This window comes from Gekko japonicus, unplaced genomic scaffold, assembly GCF_001447785.1.
Source record: "Gekko japonicus isolate JY-2015 unplaced genomic scaffold, Gekko_japonicus_V1.1 scaffold778, whole genome shotgun sequence".
Classification (NCBI taxonomy): Eukaryota; Metazoa; Chordata; class Lepidosauria; order Squamata; family Gekkonidae; genus Gekko; species Gekko japonicus.
In genome coordinates this window covers 321,677-344,459 of record NW_015162501.1, presented here as the reverse complement: position 1 = coordinate 344,459, position 22,783 = coordinate 321,677, and the positions used below count along the sequence as shown (strand labels likewise).

At 40.3% G+C, this 22,783-nt stretch overlaps 1 protein-coding gene across 2 annotated transcripts in view; it reads left to right on the top strand.

Annotated features, from left to right (window-relative positions):
* Positions 1–20,695, top strand: part of SLC6A1 (solute carrier family 6 (neurotransmitter transporter), member 1) — a 150,688-nt gene extending 129,993 nt beyond the window's left edge. For both annotated transcript variants that reach the window (XM_015406112.1, XM_015406113.1), the window contains 5 exons: positions 2,052–2,183; positions 3,448–3,550; positions 7,450–7,550; positions 17,376–17,543; positions 19,128–20,695. In XM_015406112.1, the coding sequence (XP_015261598.1) occupies positions 2,052–2,183; positions 3,448–3,550; positions 7,450–7,550; positions 17,376–17,543; positions 19,128–19,232 (609 nt within the window). In that variant the 3' untranslated portion in view covers positions 19,233–20,695. The remainder of the gene's footprint in view (positions 1–2,051; positions 2,184–3,447; positions 3,551–7,449; positions 7,551–17,375; positions 17,544–19,127) is intronic.
* The last annotated feature ends 2,088 nt before the right edge of the window (positions 20,696–22,783 follow it).

Sequence of the window (22,783 nt, the reverse complement as noted above, 5' to 3'; positions counted from 1 at the left end):
CCGCTTCTCCCCCCCCCCCCCCCCGGAAAAATGCTTGCTTTGGAGGGTAAGGTCTTTGTTATTATACTCCACCGAACTCCCTCCGCAGGCTCCACAACCCCCGCCCCCCAATTGTCCAGGAATTTCCCATTGCAGACTGACTGGACGACCCTCTGACATGATAGCAGCAGGATATTTTTCTGCAGAATTAAAATGACCAGCAATTGAATGCCAGTTTCATGCATTGAATTTTCTTGGAACTTAAAGACACCGAATATCCCCCCCCAAACCCCTCATTTCCATCGTTAAGAAAAAATGATGCTGGCAGCCGCATCCCTCTCCCCTTCCATGATCAAAGACCTCATTCCCTGCCACCCCAACACCCAAGTAAACGGATCCTGCTGCGAGGCTTTTCTCTGCTGTTGCACGTCTGAAGCTCTCCCTCTCTTTGGCCATTCAGAAACTTCTCTCCCTCCCCCAGTCAGAAGAGCCTTTCTCTCCTCCTCCCTCCTGATTGCTCGCCTCTCTAGCAAACAGCTTCATCCCTTTAACCCTCGCAGCGCTGGATACAAATTAAAGTGCTTCCCGCCCTCTTTCCCCGCTCCCAGACCCAGGCAGACTGACCAGCCTTCCAAGGGGCCAGCCAGGATGTCTTTCAGACAGCCTTCCAAGGGGCGTGACTTGACCCCCCTGGGCCAGGTTGTGAGCGAAGGGAGGGGCAGCCTCATGGCTCTGCGCTCGCCTGCTGCTGCCCTGCAAGATGCAAAGGAGCCGCCCACACTGGGGAAGACCAGATGGAGGCTGGCGACGCCTTTTGTTCCTCTGGATTCCGGGGGCGGGCGTGCAGTGGCTTTTGGCAGGGGAAGGGCGGCAGGGCTTTTGGCACCCTCTCCGGAGCTCTGCCCTAGGCCAGAGACTAGCTGGCCTAATGAGCGGGCCGGCCATGGCGACAGCTTCCACATAAACAAATACTAAATGCAAGCAAACCCAATGGTCTACTTTACTTCATTTATTTTGCTGAAATTATATAGTATATTATTTATTAGTATGTGTACAATTACATAAGCTGTTTCATGAAGCTATTGAGATACATTAGGCTGTCTTCATTCTCTCATGAAACCTGAAGTTGTTGAAAAAGCTTTCAGGATTCTTTCAGGTTTTTTTTCTGTCAAGTTGTTTCATCTGTTATACAATGTGAAACGTTCCCATTCTACATTGAGAAGAGGCTTGACTTTGAAAATGGCCTTCCTGTGGAACATGATTCTTGTTGAAGTATATTGAAATGTCATCATGCACTACAGTCTTTCCACTGGCCACCAGAAATATAGATCAGTGTTATGAAGACTAACAGCATGATGGGAAAATACATATGCTGTCTTCTTTACATAAATACCAATAATTTACCACAAGCAGGCAATTTTCTGTGGTATCTTCCTGTTGAAGTATTTACGGTCTAATGAAAAAAACCTGAAGTATTATCTTTAAAATGCTGGGAAATTCTGCATGTATGTTACAGTGCTTCTGGGCCTATACATTATTAAAGGACCAATCTAAATGGATCTACTCAGAAGAAAGTCCCATATTATCCAGTGGGGTTTACTGCCTGGAAAGTATCCTTAGAAAGGAAGCCTTTGTATCTTAACTGAGATTTGGATCACCAGCAGCAGTAAATTATCTTACATCTGGGAATCCAGAAACCTATCCCTGATCATTCCAAATTAAGATAATGTCATTCTCATATTAAAATTCTCTTGTGTTTTCATGTAAATAATCATATAATGATCTTATTAAAAATCCACCTGTGCAGGATCGGAATTCAAAAGTTATCCCTTTAATTATAAAATATATCAACTGTTTTTATTGAATTATGTGTTGAATTGGAGGTAATTTTTAAATAGTACTGAGCTACCTGTGCAGTTTTGCATAGTATTTTAAAATAAGCTTAATATGTGGCATAGGGGGAAAAAGCTTTGCTTGAGTTTTCTCCAGTGACGAAGAGCTGTAATATTAAAAATATGTTGATAGTTGATTCTAATGTTAGTTTTGTATGTCACCTCTACATTGGCTTTCAGTTCTGTACCGTTGAAGGATTCATAACAGCTCTAGTGGATGAATTTCCAAGATTGCTACGAACTCGAAGAGAAATTTTCATTGCCATTGTGTGTGTTATTTCCTATCTGATAGGACTGTCCAATATTACTCAGGTAAGTTAGATACTGAAATGGCTCTGGCTGAATGATAAAGTACATGTTTTGCATGCAGAAGGTCCCAACAGGTCAGCCTCAAGCATCTCCAGTTAAAGGATCATGAGTAGCAGGTTTTAAGACAGGCCTTTCTCTACCTGAGATCCTGAACAGCCACTGCCCATTAGGCTAGATAGTACTGAACTAGATGAACCAGTGGCCTGAGTAAATACAAAATCATTTCATATGTTCATATACTGGGACATAATAAACTTTTGTTATGGTTGCATTTATTACTAAATATAATTAAGCAATAAGGGCCCTTTCTGGTATGCATATGAATTAAAGTATATGGGGAAATGGGAGAGATTTCTGCTTTTGGTAAACCATTAAATGCCAATATCATTTAAAGGATTTGAGATTAGCATAATGCTTGTGAGCATAATACCTACATTAGCAGACATATGGTAATGCTTGATGCCAGGCTTAAGCCTTCAGCCTGTTTGATTAAATTAATTTGTAGGGACTGTGGATCCCATCTTGTTTGGTTAATTATCAGATACCTTGGATACAGGGATCACACAAATACCTTTTTTTCCTGGAAGGCTCTGGAATGGTGTATCATGGCATGTGTATATATTATTATGCACCATTTATATTTTATTATGCTGTAAGCTGCCTTGATTACCTTTTTGGACAAATGGCAGTCTAAAACTATGCAGTCTAAAACTTGGCAGTCTAAAACATTTGGACAAATGGCAGTCTAAAAGTCTTCTGCATATCACTCTAGACCTTACACTGAACAAATTCACCAATCCGTGAACTGCTACGCTTGCTGTGCTGCATGTATTATATATTTCCTTCCACAGTTTTTAGAACTCTGACCTCTGTAAGGAAGCAAAAATCCACATCTGTAGTTTCACTAGCCATTATTTTAAACTCTTTAAAAGTTAAGATTTAAACAGTGTAAACTTGTTTTGTTTCTTTTAATTATTCCCTCCCTTTCTCTATCCCTCATGTGTCTTGTTCATTTAGAATGCAGCCCATCTAAACAATGTCCTGGGGGTGGGATATTCATTTGTACAGTCCCTAGTACATTACACAAAATATTTTTTTATAATTAAGTGACCAGATAATGTCCATCATAGCTTTAAAGTTCTTTCCAAGAAATATATATTGAAATGAAATGGGTAAAACTGTATTTAATATACTAAGTTCAAAGGTAATTGGAAAAGGAATCTCAGAGAAAAGTATGATGAACTAAACTAAATTTTATATATTCCAGGGTGGAATATATGTATTCAAGCTCTTTGACTATTACTCTGCAAGTGGAATGAGTCTCTTATTTCTTGTATTCTTTGAGTGTATCTCCATATCCTGGTGCTATGGTATGTAATGTTTTAGCATTCTGAAATTTATGGGAACAGTTGTTAAGACAGTACTGATTAGGTCTCAGCAGCTAAAAGAAGATAAATATTCCACTTACTGGAACTAGAAACATTGTAATTTTTTGGTTCAGATGTAGTATTGAGAATTGGTATGAGAAATAGAATTGCTGGAAGTGTGTGGGTGGGGGGGTGATCTTGTAGTATGCATAAATGCATAATCAACAACCAATTCAGATATAATAAATAAAAAATAAGTCTAGCACTCTTCAAATGACTGCACTTTGAACAGGATGGTGTGGGAGAAGCTTCTTTTCTGTTTTGCTTTAAAGAATCATGAATGCTTCCCTCCTGGAATGATTCAGTAGGACAGAAGCTCTAAAAAGTAGGAAAAAATATTAAATGAATTTTTAAAAAATAGAATACTCACAAAAACCCTAAATAATGAATATGAAAATATCATGTATATTCCAACAATCTACCATAGGTGCTACTAATCACCTACATTGTTCTCATAGATGCCACTAGTCAAGTATGGGGGTTACTTTTCAGTTTATGCAGTGTGAAGATCGGGATCCTTCGAGAAACCAGTAACTTGCATGCTTGACCCTTAATGTTCTTCCCTACTTAAAGGGGGAATGCCCAAATGGGCAGAGGAAGTACTAAACAGCTCCTTTATGGGAAATACCATATCATACTATCCTTCCGCAATGGCAATGGCAAATGGCCTGTATAGTTTCACAAGATTCTGATACTATTTAACATGTGACTGAAACCTCTGGGAGAAGTAATCTAGAGATTTAGGGTATGCCTTCAAAATATGGCTGATATCCAGCTCTACCTCTGCTTTTCAATAGATCTTAAGGAGGCTGAAGATTTATTAAACAAGTGCATGGAGGAGAGTTGCCATCTGCCTGCCACCAGTGGAAGAACTCTTGTACTCACTGTTACCTTCCGGCACTCAATGGGGTGGTAGTGGGGTAATAGGTTGTGTGTGTGTGTGTGTGCGTGTGTGTGTGTGTGTGTAATGGTATCCCCTAATGTTATTGTACACTTTCAGCAGCATAACTGGATGTGACATCACTGTGTTGTGTGGCAATTTAGGATTCACCTGAAACTCTGTGAAACATCCCCACCACTCCTGGAGTCAAAAGGCATCTGGATGAGGGAGAACAAACTGACGCTAAATCAAATCAAGAGAATATATTGTTGGTGAGGAAAGTAGACAATTTTGGACATGGTGTACAACTTACACTGGATATGGCCACATTCTCTCTGAAGACCCTAGTGCATAGCTCAAGTTTCTAGATATTTAGGTGGCAGCTTTATTCAGGAAAGTCTTTACCAGTTTAGGCTGATTCCTAGAGAACTCTGTGGCCACAGTGGTGGTTCCCAGACTGGACTTTTGTAAAATGCTGTACATGAGACTGCCTTTTGTAAAGCTCTCAGAAGCTTCTAAAGATTCAAAATTCAACTAACCTGCTGTTTATGGGAGCAAGGATGTTGCATCATATTATACCTATTTCAATAGATCATAATTGGTTCATAGTTTGTTTCTCTGGGTACAGTTGGAAGTTTGTTTTGGATGTTTGAAGTGATAAACAGTTTGTGACCAGGGTATCTCAAAGACTGCTTTCTCCCACATCAACCTACCTACCAAGGGCTTCAGGACTGCTGTTCTATAGAAACCATACCAAAGATTCTGTGCAGCCTCCTCCAGATAGAGAATACACAGTGCTAAAGAGCATTTTAATTATATACTTATATGCTTTCAAAACTGCCTTTTCAATACTAACTCCATAAAACCTTCAGTAATTCTCTGAAATGTTTATTGCTCCTTTGTTGCCTTATTTGATTTCTTCAGTTCTTTGTAAAATATTGGTGGGCATAAACATGGGTGTGATCTACTTCAAAATCATGTGCTAAAGGAATAGCATGGTTGTTGGGGGTTTTTCTTCTCTGGACCTCTCCAAATAGCATTGTTTCGCATAAGTTCTAGAAAGTTGTTATCATTTACTGGTGTATCACCAGACCCAAGTCTATCATGCTGATGTTTCTATTGTTGAGAAACTATGTTTTTCCATCTACATGCAATATTATGTCATTGGTGGGGAGGTACAGTACTCTATTTTGTATATACAATGACCTAGATTACAGTTCTTTACTTTACTCCTTTTGAATACAATACACATTTAAACATCCCAGAGTAAAATATATTACCCAAAATAAAACTCACGTGATTATCCCCCAAAGCAAGACGATTCCCTGACAACAAGATGACCTCCCATCTTTCATTATATAAATAATAGCCTAAAGAACAACTCACAATGGATTTGTGCTAATACTAATAAAATCTTTAGAATGACCAACGATTTACCATGATGCACCCAAAAGTTATACATACACATTTATTATTGTGATGCATACAGATACAGTTTTACCAGCTTGTTACAGTTAGCTTTTCTAGACCACAAAAGATTTCCAGATTGACCTCTGAAAGAATAATTTCAGCCTTAAACTCAATTTAGACTGATGAACTATGCCTGCATTTTTGAGGAATAAATATTTGTGTAATGTGTAGGGTCAGGATGCCCTTTTGTGAGAACCAATCTTGGTACTCAAAGTTGTTTTGCCAGTTCGGAAGCCAAAAGAATTCTTGCTTAGAAAAAGGGACTGTTTTTCAGGGGGTGTTCTGGCCCAGGCCAGGCCTCCCCAATGGAGGGGACTGCTGATGAGGGGAGGAGACCTGAGACCCACCCCAACCCCACAGACAGAAACCCCCCCACAAAGAGCTGGAGGGCACCCAATGGCAGGAGAGGCCCCCACAGATCAACACCTTACCTGGAGGGTGCTGGAGGCAATCCCAACGGTGGCACAGAGAGGCAGCCAGAAGATGCGGCTCTGACCCGATCATCTAAGAGGGAGTCCCGATGCTGTGCTGGTTGGGAAGGGCCACCAAGGTTGGAGCCAGGGAGCACAGCGCCAGGGTGTGCCCAGCCACACCCGAGGTGAGGTCCCTGGCCACTTCCAGAAGGGGCAGGAGAGCTGGCAGGCCCCTGGGGAGACAAAGGGCTGGTAGTGAATGGCCCAGCCTGGACTGGAGCAGGCTGGGTGAGTTGCGGGCCCAGGGAGCAGTGGGATGGAGATGCAGGCTTTCCCACAGAAGCATGGGCCAAGAGCCAGAAGGCAGGGCCAGAGGGGAGCGGCTTGGCATCCTCAGATGTAGATGGGCGGGGCCAGATGGAAAGGAGAAAGACCACCCAGAGAGGGGGTGGCACTGGAGGAGGGAAAGGGAATAAAAGGAAGGAAGGAGGCAGCCAGGGAGGAGACTGAGCTGACCCAGGAGAGCCCCAGAGAGAGAAAGAGAGAGCGCGCTCTTGGCAAATCGATGGGAGACCAGCAGTTAGCAGAAGGGTGGCAACGTAACCCCACATGGTCCCATGGTCTGAGGCCTTCCCTCCTCCTTCCTCTCACCTCCTTCCTCCTCTAGAACCCACCCCAAGCCAGAAACCCTGAGAGGGAGCATCATACACTGGGGGAGTGGCAAGGTGGCGACAGGGGGATAGCCAGTGGCGGTGAAGGAAGATCCCAAAAGGGGGACACAGAGAGCCTGTAATGACGCCAAAGAGACTGCTCTGATTTAATCATGCTTGTTCATGCTTGTTCCTTATCCTGACATTGTTATTTTGTTGAATTTTTGAATAAAAGGGCACATTGACTTCCTTATATATTTCTCTTAGGAGAATAATCCAGTCAAAGGATTCTCCTGCTTTTCAGTTGAACGAAAGACTGGCCAGATATTGTAACTGGGCAACTACCAGTGGAACAGTTGTCACATCTCCTCAAAAGAGACATCTGTCACAAACTCACATTAATTCATACACGTTGTTTCTATTTTTCAGGTGTGAACAGATTTTATGACAACATCCAGGAGATGGTTGGGTACAGACCCTGTATCTGGTGGAAACTCTGCTGGTCTTTCTTCACTCCAATCATTGTGGCGGTAAGAAACAAAATATTTGTTTTTTACAAGATGCAGATGATTTTAAAGATAAGATATTAACAGGCAAATTTCATGTTTCATTTTAAAAATTTTAAATGTCCTGAGTTCTGCCATATTCTCTGAGATAAACCAGAGCAAATTCAAACACAATATCATTATTGTTCAGGTGCTTCCTAAGTTAAAAAAAATTCCTCCATCACCAGAACAAAATAGGAAACAATATCTCTGGAAACAATATGAGTTACCCATAGAACTCTATCCTATGATCCAATTTTGGTTGTGAACTAGCATGAAGAGAACATCATGTTAGTTTTCCTTTTATAAACTGAACTGCCTGCCATATTAACCAATTGTATAGAAGGTGCCAAAGTCCAGAGATAACATGAATCTGTATTATGTTTTGACTAGGAATAAAATACTTTCAGGGAATGCCAATTCTGAAAGTGCAAATTGTTTCAATTAGAAAACAAGGTGAGACTATGACTGGGAAGTTAGTAATGTATTCATGATACAGGATACTATTCTCAATTAGACAAGTATTACTTTTTCGAAAGCCCTTCTCTGAGAAAGGCATTTGAGCTGTCATGCACATGTTTTTAGAATACACCATAAAACAAAATCACATATATTCACACTTGAAGGTTTATGCAAATACATGGAAAACAGATCTATCAACATCATGGTAGCTAGTGGAACCTCCACATGCAGAAGTCAGGCAGCAAGAGACATTGGGCCAAGGGACTGAGAAGCCCTGCCCCTTGAGACAAAGTCGTCATCAAGCCATTTCCAGCCCAAGCCTTCCCCCCAGCGATGGTGCTGGAAAATGATGTTAGAAGGCAACATACTTCTGGCATGTCCTTCCGGTGTGAAAATTTGGCCTCTGGTAGATTATTATGTAGTTTTTTGTTTTGATTTTAGATACTCCATTTGACTGAACTGTAGAACAGATAAACCTTGGGTAGGCAGTGGATCAAGAATGGACTTCTGATGTGTTTTTAGTCTGCTGGGTTCTTCTTTTGAATTAAGTGGATGTCTGATATGACTGTAAGTAATATCTGTGTGCTGTTAGGAAGGTAGGGTGGTTGTCTAGGGTTATGAACCTCAAGGTGGAGCCTGGAGTTCTTCTGGAATTACAACTGATATCTAGACTACAGAGATCCGTTCCCCTGAAGAAAATGGCAACTTTGGAGGACATACTACGGCATCATATTGCATCAGTTAGGGACTTATTATTGTAAAGAAGACGCTCTCACTATAAATTTTGAGAAGACCAAGGTCATGGTTTTTAGGAACAGGGCAAAAACCTCCTCTTGGAATATTCTTGGAAATCCAATCAAGCAATGCAATTCATTTAAATACCTTGGCATTACCTTTAGAGAGTCTTTAAACTGGACTACTCATGCTGCTTCAGTCAAATCATCAGCACTAAGGCTGGTTTGGTCTATTTTGAGTTTCTACTATTCCAAGGGAGGTCGCCTGATAGACCCGGTTCTGAAACTTTACAAGAGCAAGGTTATACCCCATCTCTTGTATGGAGTCGAAGTATGGAGATGGAACGACGTCATCTTGGCCAGCCTCGAAGTAGTCCAGAATTATTTTTAAGGCACATTTTAGCACTTCCCAAGGGGTCCCCAGCTGCCATGATGACAGCTGCAACTGGTATTCCTTCTCTTAAGGCTTGGGCACACCTTACAATTATCAGATCCTGGAAAAGAATGGAAAATTCACATTCTAATTCCCTCAGTCACCAATCTTTCAATCTGTTCTTAGCTAAAGACTAGCAGCACAACATACATTCAAGATATTCTATTCCTGATGATTTTTTGGTAACATCAGTTGATAAATCCCAACTTAGAAACTGGATTTATGACTTTGATGCTCGGCTAGACCACTCTTTGATATTAAAATCAAAAGCAGCACCATGGTACAAATTAATTAAATCGGACCACACTAGCACTCCATACCTGGTTAAACACGTACTTAGAGCATCCTTTACCTCTCTACGGCTTCAATCAATGCCAACAGCAATTTTGGAGGGCCGATTCAATCAAACTACATTGGCCCATTGTCTATGTATTTGTGCTTCCCACGAACTTGAGGAGTTACCTCACTACATTCTCTTTTGCCCATTGTATTCTAGTCCGAGGGCTAAATTTTCAGCAGGTATTTTATCTGGTCTTAGTGCTTACCCAGTTGAGGAAAAAATTCATTTTTGTTATCTGACATTAATGCATATGTCTCTTATAAAGTTTTATTATTTGCCCTTGCTGCAAAGAACATATGTTCCAAAGTGGCATCAGGATGGGGCATTATTCAGAGGTCCCTCACAGATTTTTTTTGGGCGTATAAGAAGGCTAGGATAAATCGTCAAGTGCTAAGCAGACCCTCATCCCTGGGTGGTTTAGATTTACCACTTTTAAGTGCCTATTATCAGGCGGCTATGATAGCTACAGTAATACGAATGATGAATAATGATTCTTTATCAGGTTGGATGCTAATTGAACAAGCAAGTATTTCTCCAGTACGACTGCAGGATCTCTTCTGGATGAAGCCAACTCAACGCCCTATCTCAGTACGGAATAATTGTTTTTTAAACACTACTCTAAAAATCTGGGATTGTAAACGAGCACAGATTTTACCAAAGATGTCCAAATTTTCATCTTTCATCAATCAGCTGTGGTTTCCTCCTGGAATGGATTCAGGAGCCTTTCGGGATTGGATAGCGGCAGGTCTGACACGACTCTCAGATTTAGTAAAACTAGGGAGAATACGAGATAAACTTGGAGGAAAGTCTCGGTACATCCATTCCCTGGTTCCGCTATTTGCAACTTAAGAACCTAATAGATCGGTTAGCATGAACAGATATTTTCACCAGACCAAAGACGGAATTTGAGACTCTCTTGTCTACATATGACCCCTCCATGAAGGGATTGCTTTCTAAGATGCACAAAATTTTATCATCTGCTGAAGGCTCTCGATCTCTTCCCTGCCAAAAGATTAGGAATGCAGACTTGGAAACAGAATTGCAACACTCACAATGGCTTGACATATGGAATTCTCCGGCATTCTCCTCACGGGTTCACAATATTAGGATGAATTCCTTCAAGATCATACACAGGTGGTATCTCACACCAAAAAGGCTGCATAGAATGAACTCTCAGTATGATCCTCTGTGTTGGAAAAATTGTGGATCTCTTGGAACGTATTTACACTGCTGGTGGGAATGCCCAGTCATTCAGCAATTTTGGAAGAACGTATTCTCCCAAATCAACAACATTACGCAACAAACACTCACTGTCACTCTGGAGCTCTCTGGAGCTCTCTTTGCTCAATCTCTGGGATTCATCAGTTGGAAATGACTCCCAAAAGATACCTCCATTCTTTTGGCAGCAGCCAGGCTCACGATTACATCAAATTGGAAATCTCCATCTCCTCCTACTATGACATCCTGGTATGACAAGATTTGGGACCAGTTTGTGATGAATAAAATTTCTAATATAGTAGATCAAATACAAAACAGCTCCAGTAAAACTTATGAAAAATTTGTACGTACCTGGTTCCCAGTACTTGACTTCATGACAGAACACAACGTGCTGCCCTCTAGGACGAGCTATCACTCATGGCTTCACTTTTGACTCCACTCTGACCTCCGCCCTGCTGCCGAGACTCCTCTTGTTGTATAGAGTAGCAGACTCCCAAACTTGTAGTATTTTAAACCTGACTCCAGTCAGTGGGATTTATAGTTCAAAAGTCATTTTTATATAAGGGAACGGATCTGATATTAAATTATTATGTTAGTATGTTATAACTGTTGATATATGTTGAAAACTTTGGGGGCGATTAACTGGCTGGTTTGTAATTTTGGACTCTCAGGACTTTTTGTATACTGTTTTGCAGTTATTGTACATGTTATAAGTTATACTTGACCTTAATAAACATAAAAAAAGGATGGGGCATTATTTAGGCTACTGTATTACAATAGTCATATTTTGTTAATGATCTCTGGTATTTTTGTATATTCTGACTTTTAACCTATAGCTTGTTCACAATTTGTATTTTGTGATTTTGTAACGGCCAATGGCTAATTACAATAAACGAAACTGAGGCTGAGACTGAAACTACTATGGCATCATATCCCTGCTGAGCTCCCTCCCCAGGCACTGCCCCTAAATCTCCAGGAATTTCCCATCCAGTGTTGCCAATCCTATTGTGAGATGAGCATTGGAAGTTAGAGGTGAGCATGAAGATAGTTTGAGCTCAGAGTTTATGTAATCACTGTTCCAGACTTAATGCTGGGAAAAAGCATTATGCAGATATGCAGACGATACCACTCTGATGGCAGAAACTGAAGAGGACCTAAAGAGCCCCTTGCTCAGGGTAGAAGAGGAGAGTGCAAAAGTGGGCTTGAAGCTCAACATCAAAAAAACTAAGATCATGGCATCCGGCCCCATCACTCCTTGGCAAATAGAAGGGGAAGTCATGGAAGTAGTGACAGACTTCACGTTCCTGGGATCCCAGATCACCGCAGACTGTGACTGCAGCCATGAAATTAAAAGATGCCTGCTCCTTGGGAGGAAAGCGATGGCGAACCTAAACAGCATGATAAAAAGTAGAGACATCACCCTGCCAACAAAAGTCCGCATGGTCAAAGCAATGGTATTCCCAGTAGTCATGTATGGCTGCGAGAGTTGGACTATAAGGAAGGCCGAGCACAGAAGAATAGATTCTTTTGAACTATGGTGCTGGAGAAGACTCTTGAGAGTCCCTTGGACTGCAAGAAGATCAAATCAGTCAATCCTAAAAGTAATCAACCCCGACTGTTCCCTGGAAGGCCAGATAATGAAACTGAAGCTCAAATACTTTGGCCACCAAATGAGAAGGGAGCACTCACTGGAGAAGACCCTGATGCTGGGAAAGATTGAAGGTCAAAGAAGACGGGGGCGGCAAAGGGTGAGATGGTTAGATAGTGTCATAGATGCAATGAACATGAAATTGAGCCAACTTCAGAGGACGGCGGAAGGCAGGAAGGCCTGGCATGATCTGGTCCATGGGTTCGCAAAGAGTCGGACTCGACTGTGTGACTGAACAACAACAAATAGAGAGCCAGTTTGGTGTAGTGGTTAAGAGCGGCAGATTCCCCACTCGTCCACATAAAACCAGCTGGGTGACCTTGGGTCAGTCACAGTTCTCTCTCAGCCCCACCTACCTTCCAGGGTGTCTTTTGTGGGGAGAGGAAGGTGTTTTTAAGCCACTCCATGACTCCTTCAGGTAGTGAAGGATGGGGTATAAAACCAACTCTTCCTCCTCCTCCTCCTTCTTCCCCAGTTTAAATGGCTAGAGATGGAATTGCTGATATGGAGATTGAAATGCCTACTATTCTATTTCTAAGGGACTTCAATATCCATGCTGAGGCTTCTTTTGTGAACTTCTCTCAGGACTTTATGGCCACAATGGCAGCCTTGGGCCAGGTCCTTTGGGGCCCAACACATGAAAAAGGACACATGCTGGATTTTTTTTAATCAATAAGATTTCTGGTGGATGAGTAAGAGGACTAAATATACAACCTGTACCATGGTTGGAACATTTTCTGCTAAAACCATTGTGAGGGAGGGATTGAGGTGGTCCTCCCTTCAGAAGCAGTAGGCTGGTAAGGATGGTTCGCCCCTGGATAGATTCCAGGATGATCGGGGGGGGGGTGGTGTTGTTTTGAGAAAGACTTTGCATTGGCTCTGTGGAAGCCTTGATGCAGGACTTAGGAGTATATACAGGATTGCTCCCCTGCTGGTGTCTGTTTTCCTCCATCAAGGAGCTGGAGGAAATTAAGATGGTGAGGTGACACATTGAGTAACGTTGCTCCAAATCTGGCAGAGCATATCATCAGGAGCAGATTGGCTGTTAAGACCAATAAGAAAAGTAAAGAGCAAGAGGTGGCCCTCCTCCCATGTGGGGAGGCAGGCAGCAACCACTGCCTCTGCAAACCTCTGGTACTCACCCTGTGCAGGGTGGTTAGCAGCCAGGGTTTATAGCCCAAGCCCATGGCAGATGAAGGAGGAAGTGCATGGCCCAACTGAGTCCTGAGTGAGATAAGGAAGGAGATGTGCAGCCTGGCTGAGTCCTGTGCTAGATGGGGAAGGAGGCAGGCAGCCCAGCACTGTGCTGAAAAGGGAAGGAGGTGCACAGTCCAGCCAAGCCCTATGCCAAGCAGTGAAGAAGGCACGCAGCTGAGCCTTCTGTGGCAAAGGAGATGCCTGGCTGAGCCATATGAGGCTGGCAGGCCTCCCTGCCTCCTTTGGGATAAGGACCCTTTCCCCAGTCTGCCCCTGCATATTAGAGAGTGTATTGGAATGTTTATGAGGTGATGGTGACACAGTAGCAAAGTTATAGTATGTCTTCACCTCCTTTGTTACAGTTGAATCACATGCAGCATAATTCTTCAAGCTAATTCAGCAATTCATAGCTCCAGCACTGGAATCCCAGCTTGTTTCTGCTTTTGCCCAGGTCCTTGCTGATAAAAATCACAGCTTGGTTTCAACTTGGATGCCAGTTTGCTAAATAGTGTCCAAAACACTGATCTTTTTAAATTGGTTCATTTTGACCTAGTGTCCCTGATCAGTGTTGACATAATCTATTGTTATGAAAGCCACCACATACTATTAGACCCCCTGCTCTTCCTGGCTATTAAATTCATGTACAGGTAAAGTTAAGGTTCCACTGGTCAAGATAATTAATGCTTCCCCATAAAAGAGGGTCTTCCCTAAGAAGAAATAGTCTCTTGATAAAGATGCAGTTAGTTATAGGCCAGTTTCTAACTTGCCTTTGTAGGCAAAGCAATTGAACAAGTGGTGGCAGAGCAGTTCCAGGGCTTCCAGGATGACTCAGATGCCCTGACTTGGAAAGGCCAGGCTCGCCTGATCTCGTCAGATCTCGGAAGCTAATCAGCGCCGGCCTTGGCTAGTATTTGGATGGGCGACTTCCAAGGAATACTAGGGTTGTGGGGCAGGCAATGGCAAAATACCTCTAAAAAGTCTCTTGCCTAAAAAAATAGTCTAACTCACTACCTAGTGGTGCATAACAGTAAAAGAAGCTAGGACTTATGGTGCATAACAGTAAAAGAAGCTAGACACCAATGTTGGATCAGGCCAAAGGCCCATCCAGTCCAACACTCTGTGTCACACAGTGGCCAAAAATACCAAGTGCCACCAGGAGGTCCAGCAGTGGGGCCAGGACATTAGAAGCTCTCCCACTTCTGGCTGCAAGACAATCCTAGGATCTTCTGGCTATACTACACAGGCCATATGATGACTAATTAATTAAAACAGATAAGGTGAAGGGGATGTTGATTGGCAAGGCTGGTATACTAGAACAAGTTGGGCTTGTTAACCTTGAAGTTATATTACTGTAATGGATTCCATATAAGGTTGCCTTTAAAAGCAACTCAATAACTTCAATTCGTCAAAAAGGTGGCCATTCAATTACTATCTGAAGCTGTTGCTTTGGACATATGGCCCTCATTTTGAGATCTTTGTACAGTTACCTGTTTGTTTCTGAGTTCAATAAAAGGTGCTTGTTATTACTTTTCACAATTCCTTCAGAAGCTGGAACTCACAATCTTGAGGCTACATCTCCCAGTATAAAGGCATGCAACAACTCTGACCTCCCCAACAATTTCTTCTGTCCATCCTGTTGTGATCAACCTTAGCACACTCTTGGGCTTTTTTTATGGCAGCTTCTGTGTTGTAACAGAACCTTCTTGCGATTTATGGAAGTATCAGTAATTGTGGCCTTCTGGAAGTCCAATTCAAAAGGGTATTTCAGGATGGATAGTAGTAATACACAGTTGCTCGATTCTCTCTGATTTTATCTTTGTTCTTGTGTATTTTTATGGCTATGGTTATGAATATGTGGTTTTAACCCTTTGTATGTTGCTTTCAATCCCTTTAAAGAAATAAATGTCAGAATACCAAAAGCAAGGGGAAAGAACAAGGGAACACCATTGTCTTCATTCACTACTTGTGAGATTCCAGAAGTATTTTCTGGCCCAAATCCAGCCCAAATTAATTTTCCTCCCAAATAATGTCCAGAAATTTGTTCACACACATAGTGCACATTTGGCTGTTTTATTACACACTGAAATATACACACATATTTGTGCCTTTTTATAATATAATAAAATATCATTTAAGTGTACATGAAAACCAAGCAAAATATATAAGCCATGTAAAAATGCTTTTTTGTCTCTACAATTGGACTTTGTATGTTCTCCAAGTATTTTGACCTGAGAGTCAGTTTGGTGTAGTGGGTAAGAGTAGTGGACTCTAATCTGGAGAACTGGGTTTGATTCCCCACTCCTCCACATGCAGCTGCTGGGTGACCTTGGGAAAGCCACAGTTCTCTCAGAGGTGATCTCTCAAGAGCTGTCCTCAGAGAGCTCTATCAGCTCTACCTACCTCACAAGGTGTCTGTTGTGGGGAGAGGAAGGGAAGGAGATTGTAAACTGCTCTGAGACTCCTTCAGGTAGTGAAGGGTGAGGTATAAATCCAATCTCTTCTTCTTTTAAACTTCTTCCAACTCTGAGTCATCTGGAAGAAAAAATGTCAGGAATGTTGATTTAGGTTCTTATTTTGTATTCAATGTGATTCGAAGAGGTCTTACTCTGTGTCTTACTCTAGTGCTATTGTTGTAGTCTGCAAGTACATACTGGTTCTTGTAACCATTCATGTAAACTTATGTTACTTACTTGTCACCAGGGGTCATTTCGTAGAAAAAGAGCTAGGGGGACTCATTAGCATAACTCATTAGCATATGCCACACCCCCTGACATCACCGGAAGTGTGTCCTCCCCACAGCCGGCGGCGACCTCCAGCAGGCACCAGCAGGGAGCTCCAGGCCCCGCCCTCCTGCATCTCACCCGGGGGGATGGCGTCCCCCTGCGTCCCCCCCCAAATGACCCCTGCTTGTCACTAATGTGAATTATATTTTGTGCCCTATTCTGTCTGCGTTGTTTATGCAGTGTACTCTTGGTCTTTTATTTTGTATTCACACAACGTTCAGAAGATTTAGCATTATTTGTCCTGAAATGTAGGAATTATTTTAAATAATCGGCTGTCAAATTAATTGTCTGTATTTAATTTTAGTGCTTTATACCGTACTTCAGTTATAATACTTTTGTTATTAGTCGTTAAAATCTTTTGATTGATAAAAATTGGTCTAAAACATTTTCAATGAAATGTTTATGTTCAGTTGGAGCATCAGACACATAGCAGTGGCCTGTTTGCAATGTGCCATATTATTTCAAATAATTTACTATTTATTTTTAGTGTATGGCTGATGATAATGCAAGTCTGCTATCTTGTATTTTCTTGTCTTGCTGAACTGTCTACATTTAGGAACAAATTCTAACCAGGTCTATTCAGAATTAAGTCCCAGTTTATTCAATGTTGCTTTATCCCAGGACAGTATCATTTAGGATGACTCTGTTAGCCTTTAAGCAGAGATAATGTTTCTTTTTGCTCATCTAGTTAACAAATGTTTAGTTACTCCTAGCAATAAGCAAAAACAGTAATCATGATGGCGTATATGTAGAAGAAGTATGCTATAGAACTCAGATGTAAAGAGTTTAAAAATTACTGCTGTTTAAAAGTATACATATTTAGATAAGTGTAGACACTGAATAAGTGTAGGTACGGTTGTGTGGCATTAAAACTAAAATGTATTTTGTTTTCTACCTTGTGAAAGCAAGGGGCTGCTATTAACATATTTTGGAAAATCCTAAGTATTCTAAATGAAGCAATAACTAACTTATTATATACATATATCATTTTACAGGGTGTATTTATCTTCAGTGCTGTCCAAATGACTCCTCTCACTATGGGAAATTATGTATTCCCAAAATGGGGTCAAGGTGTTGGCTGGTTCATGGCTCTATCATCTATGGTGCTGATTCCAGGCTACATGGCATATATGTTCCTCACTTTAAAAGGCTCTTTAAAACAGGTAAATAATGTGTTAAGTACCATACCCAAAGTTTTCAAGTATGCAAAAAGAGTTGCTGAAGTCATTGTTACAACATAAAGGAATAGATAAGCTTTTAGCTCCCTCTTATCAGGGAGCACAAATTAATATTAGACTTTACCATAATAAGAAATACACTTACATATTACGGGAAAGCCTAAATATTTTCTTTAAAAATGAACTAATAACTTAAGCTTATTAAGAACATATTAAAATATTTGGCTGAATTAATTTGGGTAACCTTGCTGCATCAAAAGAAAATAATAGGGCTGAGAACCAAGTGAATAATTTGGAAGTACTTGATGCTGCATTGATAATTGAAAAATCATGTAAGAACAGGTCATAAGTACATAAGCATATTTTTTTAAAAAAAGAAAAAAGAAAAATAGGGCCTGAGCATCCTATGTCCAATTTATGTCTAATATTTATGTAATATAATACTCAGTCTTTTCTCCTGCCCTGGTACTGAGAGTTCTCTAAGATTCATAGCCTTCCTAAAAGCTCAATGATCTATGGATGGAGAGGAAATTATTACAACAGTTACATTGTCGTAGGAGTTGTCCCATTTTACTCCTGTGGTACCACAGGGAATGGATGTAGTTGGGAGTAGGGATGTGCATTCGGCATTTCCAAGCCAAATTAATACACAAATCATGCCTTTTCGGCATAATTCAAGCATTAGTTAAGCCGAATCAGATTCTCTGATCTGATTTGGTTTACTGAGAAGACATCACTGAATTAATTCAGGAATCCCAAATTTCCAGCCGAATCATACCCTATGGGGCCATTATAGTCAATGGCAAATCTCCTAGGGTATATTTAGTGGACTGGGGGGGAGGGGGTTTGAGGTAGAGGCACCAAATTTTCAATGTAGCTGCCAGAGCCTCTCCCCAAAAGAACCCCTAAGTTTCAAAAAGATTGGACCAGGGTCCAATTCTATGGGCACCCAAAGAGGGTGCCCCCATCCTCCATTTTTTCCAATGGTGAGGAAAAATGCAAATCAGGCATACAACAAGCCCAGCAGATTCTCTCAGAGAGTCTCTGCAGTAGACAGTGAAGTGTGGGGAAGTGGGCATGTTTGCAAGACCAGCAGCCAAACTAGTGACACTCTGGCAGTGCCAAAACTGAACAGGATTAAGGTCAAATCAGTGCACTGCATAAAGCCTTTTGTATACTTTTAATAGTCATATCCTTATAAAATCACTTTCTTCTTGGAAAACTGACAGTTTAGGAAACTACACTGAGTTGTAAATTTTAGATAGAATCACAGCTAACATGCAGCAAACCAAGTAAGAATAGCTGAAACAAACATTCTGATTATGCAGGACTAGTTGCTATTGTGTAGCTATTCCAACTACTGGTTTACTGACCAAAACAGCTGTTTTGATGTTTTAGAAAGACAAGGAACTGCTTCTTCCCTATTTCCTTCCTTCTTCAGAATGTAAGCTGCACAATAACAACTTTCAGGAATGACAGCTTAAAAGTAGAGTTTACACTGAATATAAGGAGAGAACATTCAGGCTAATAACAATGAGTAATGACTTTATCTTTCTTCTACTTATTTAGCGAATTCAAGTAATGATCCAGCCAAGCGAAGACATTACTCATCCTGAAAATGGACCTGAACAAGCCCAGCAGAGCAATTCAGCAAACAAAGAAGCATATATATAAACCTGTGTCTTTGAAATGATACAAACCTTCTTCTATGGGAAACACATACACAAAAGAAACATGGTTGAATATGACCACAAATTTATGTCTGAGAATAAAATTACCTACCTCTAGTGGCACAAAAGACCATCACCACTATAAGGGAAGCAATGTGGGTATGATCAAACCATTTTGTGGGCTTAGGTGTTGACAATGTTTTTGTGTTTTCTGGCAATCCATAGACTGTTAACATTTTTATTATCTCTTGGTAAAAGTTGAATACCTTGGAAATTTATAAACAACATGTAGGCCATTTTTAATCTACCTTTTAGTGCAACAATTTGACATTTTGTGCAGCTGCTTTTTAGTCGTTTATTAATAAATTTCTTACAGTTTGAATCCCGACTGTTATTTCTGGGAACAGTTAAATTAGAAAGTTGTTTTGTATACACCAGCAAGGTATTTTTTACAAAAAAAAAAATTACAGTGAAAATACTGCCCGGAAAACATTAACCAATTTTATTTCTGAGTTGGTTTTTCTAATTTTCTTGACAATCTCTTTAACTACAGTGGTTTATTAAACCATTCACATAGAAATGCTATTAGGAAGCTATTTCTAGCTATACAGCATGGATCAAATTGCAAAACTACCTACATATCTATTAGGCCTCAAACATTTAATATGTAGCCTTTATTTTATAATGATATATCTTTGAAAATATTTTCAATGGAACAGCCATCTTTCAAAATACTGGGAACATTTTGTATAGATTCAGTCATATGGATATATACTTATATCAAACTGTGACAAGCCCCTTTCTCAAAGATTGCCATAACTAAACTGTACAAGTTATATATCATTTCAGCCAGCTTATATTTCACTTTATGTTGCGCCATCATCAGGTGTAACACCTTTCCACCAAAAAAGAACCAAACAAATTGCTTAAGTATCAAAATGTTCCCCACTTAATATAACTTAGGGCTTTAAAATGAGCACTGCTGTAATCAGTCTGCTGAAGGTCTTTCAAGATCAACAGTTTTTGACTAGCAAGCATATTATAGAGCACTTTGAAGACAGAATTTTATTGTTTATTATTTTCTTTAGGTTTGTGTTTTACATGGTGATGATGGACATATGAGGAAAAGGTCTTGCCATAAATAACGCCATTCTGGGCTCTGTCATGCATTTTCTATACAGACATCCAAGGCTAATGGATTCCATCCTGTGTAGAACACTGCAAGGCTAAAGAGTCCATAATGGCAACTCTTGTTTGGCAGCTTTGAGACTGAGAGTGAGAATCTTGAGAAAAGTGGTATGTGATGTTTGATTTTAAACGACTGTGACAGAACTGTGCAATGAAACATGCTTTTCAGCAAAACCTTGTGCAACGTACAATGTTAGATAGCACACACTTTATGTAGAACCTACTATGTGAAAAACATGTTAACTGTGAATGTTGGGTTTTTTGTTGTTTTTGTCTGAAGGTGACAAACATATGTTCTTGCAATAAGGTATTATTCTCAGAATGTCAAGCACATTATTGTAGAAAATATATATATAATATGCATATATTTCAACCTAACAGATAAAATATTATAAAAGAGTATTGTTTAGTAGATTCTAAACTGTTTCATACAATAGGTCAACTGTAAAATATTCAGAAATCTATTATACATTCTAAATGTCTCTAGATGAACTCACAAATAAGTCCAAATGTCTTGTAGATTTTCAGGGTTTAGAAAAAACTTATGTCATACATATCACTCATGCTTCATACACATTATACTTGTGAATTTCATTAGAGTTAAGATACAAATTCAGACTTTCTCTTTATTGTTTCTGTAACCAAGTCCCATGTTGTTCTAAGAAAAAATGCAGTATTCAATGTTTGATTGTAAACCAGTTATGACAAATGTTTGACAGATTTGCTCTTCTGCAAAGCTCTGTACAAACTGTTATCATATATAGCACAAAAATAGTGTTGTAGAACTCCTGTGTGTAAACTGTGAATAGCTGTACCTTTTTGTAGTATTTGCCCTTAAAAAAGGAAGATGATATGATCATATATGCTTTTTGCAATAATTATTCTCTAAACACCAAGCAAATTTATCTCTATTTAAAATTATATATGTAATATATACATATTCTAATATATATAGAGAGGCTGATTTAAAGAAAAAGAGTACAATATAATTTAGAAAACTACAACTTGTTCTATGGACCAAATGTAAAATATTTATAAATTCAGATGCATTTTAACTGTCCATAAATGGTGTCCTAACTAAAGCACGGTTGTTATGTAACTTTCCAAGAGCTTAGAAAAAAATAAAGATTATATTATACAGTCTCTGGTGGGTTAAATGTCATCCTTTATTAGGCACATGTTTTTAAGTGATAGTTTATAAGACTGTGAAACAAATGTCAGTGTTTGAGAGATCTCTTTTACATTGTAAAGCTTGACTTACCTACTTATGAGCTATGATACTCTGTTTTAGTATCATATATGATTCCTTTTATCTCCCTTTCCCTGCCACTTTACTTCCATCAGTACCCAGTAAATAACACTGCCATGATACTTCTTGTGACTCTCCTCTGTTTTTCCAAGAGTTTAGAGGAAGAAAATGTACCACTCCTCTGTTCCTTGGACCTTTTCACAGCCATGACTACAACTAAAGCATCTTCCAGTGCCAAAATAATTTAGTATCATTATTTGGACACCATTTGGGAAGTTGTAATGCCCCTTTCCACTCATACAGAATGCCTAAGGTAAAGGTAAAGGTTCCCTTGCTCGAAAGCCAGTCGAATCCTGAATGGCTCATCTCCGTTTCAAAGCCGAAGAGCCAGCGCTGTCCGAAGATGTTTCCGTGGTCATGTGGCCGGCATGACTAAACACCAAGGCGCACGGAACTCTGTTACCTTCCCACTGAAGGTATTTATCTACTTCCAATTTCTTGCTTTCGAACTGCTAGGTTGGCAGGAGCTGGAACTAGAGACAGGAGCTCACCCCGTCTTGCGGCACCCGGGTCTTGAACTGCTGAACTACTGACCTTCCACAGCCTGCAGTTCAGCGTCTTAACCACTTGAGCCACCCCACTCTAAAACCTATTTCTCTCAGATTCAGGGTACATGTAGGACAGGATATCACAAGCTAACCTTCTTGCCTCTTTTAAAATATATAAAGAGCCTTGACAATTTCCCCTTTCATGTCCTCAGAGAGACATCGGCAGACAGGATAGCCCATCCCCCTTTAATAACAAGCCCTCACTCGCACAGAGTTATGGGGGTTGGGAGTTCAAACAGCATGCCATTCACATGCTGCCAGCATTTATTCTTATACTATAATACATACACACAGAGAGACTGAGGTAATAAATTGTGTGTGTGTGTGTGTGTTTCTTTCCCTTAGACATGCAGCCCAAAGGGTTAACCAAAACAAGAAGTTAACTTTTATTTATGGCATTAACATAGAACTGAAGAAAGTAAGAAGTTACAGCATTTTGCTTCCACTGAACTTTTGAATTGTGGTCCTATTCCTTCCATTGGTATCCTTTGGTTACAATTAAAACTATTT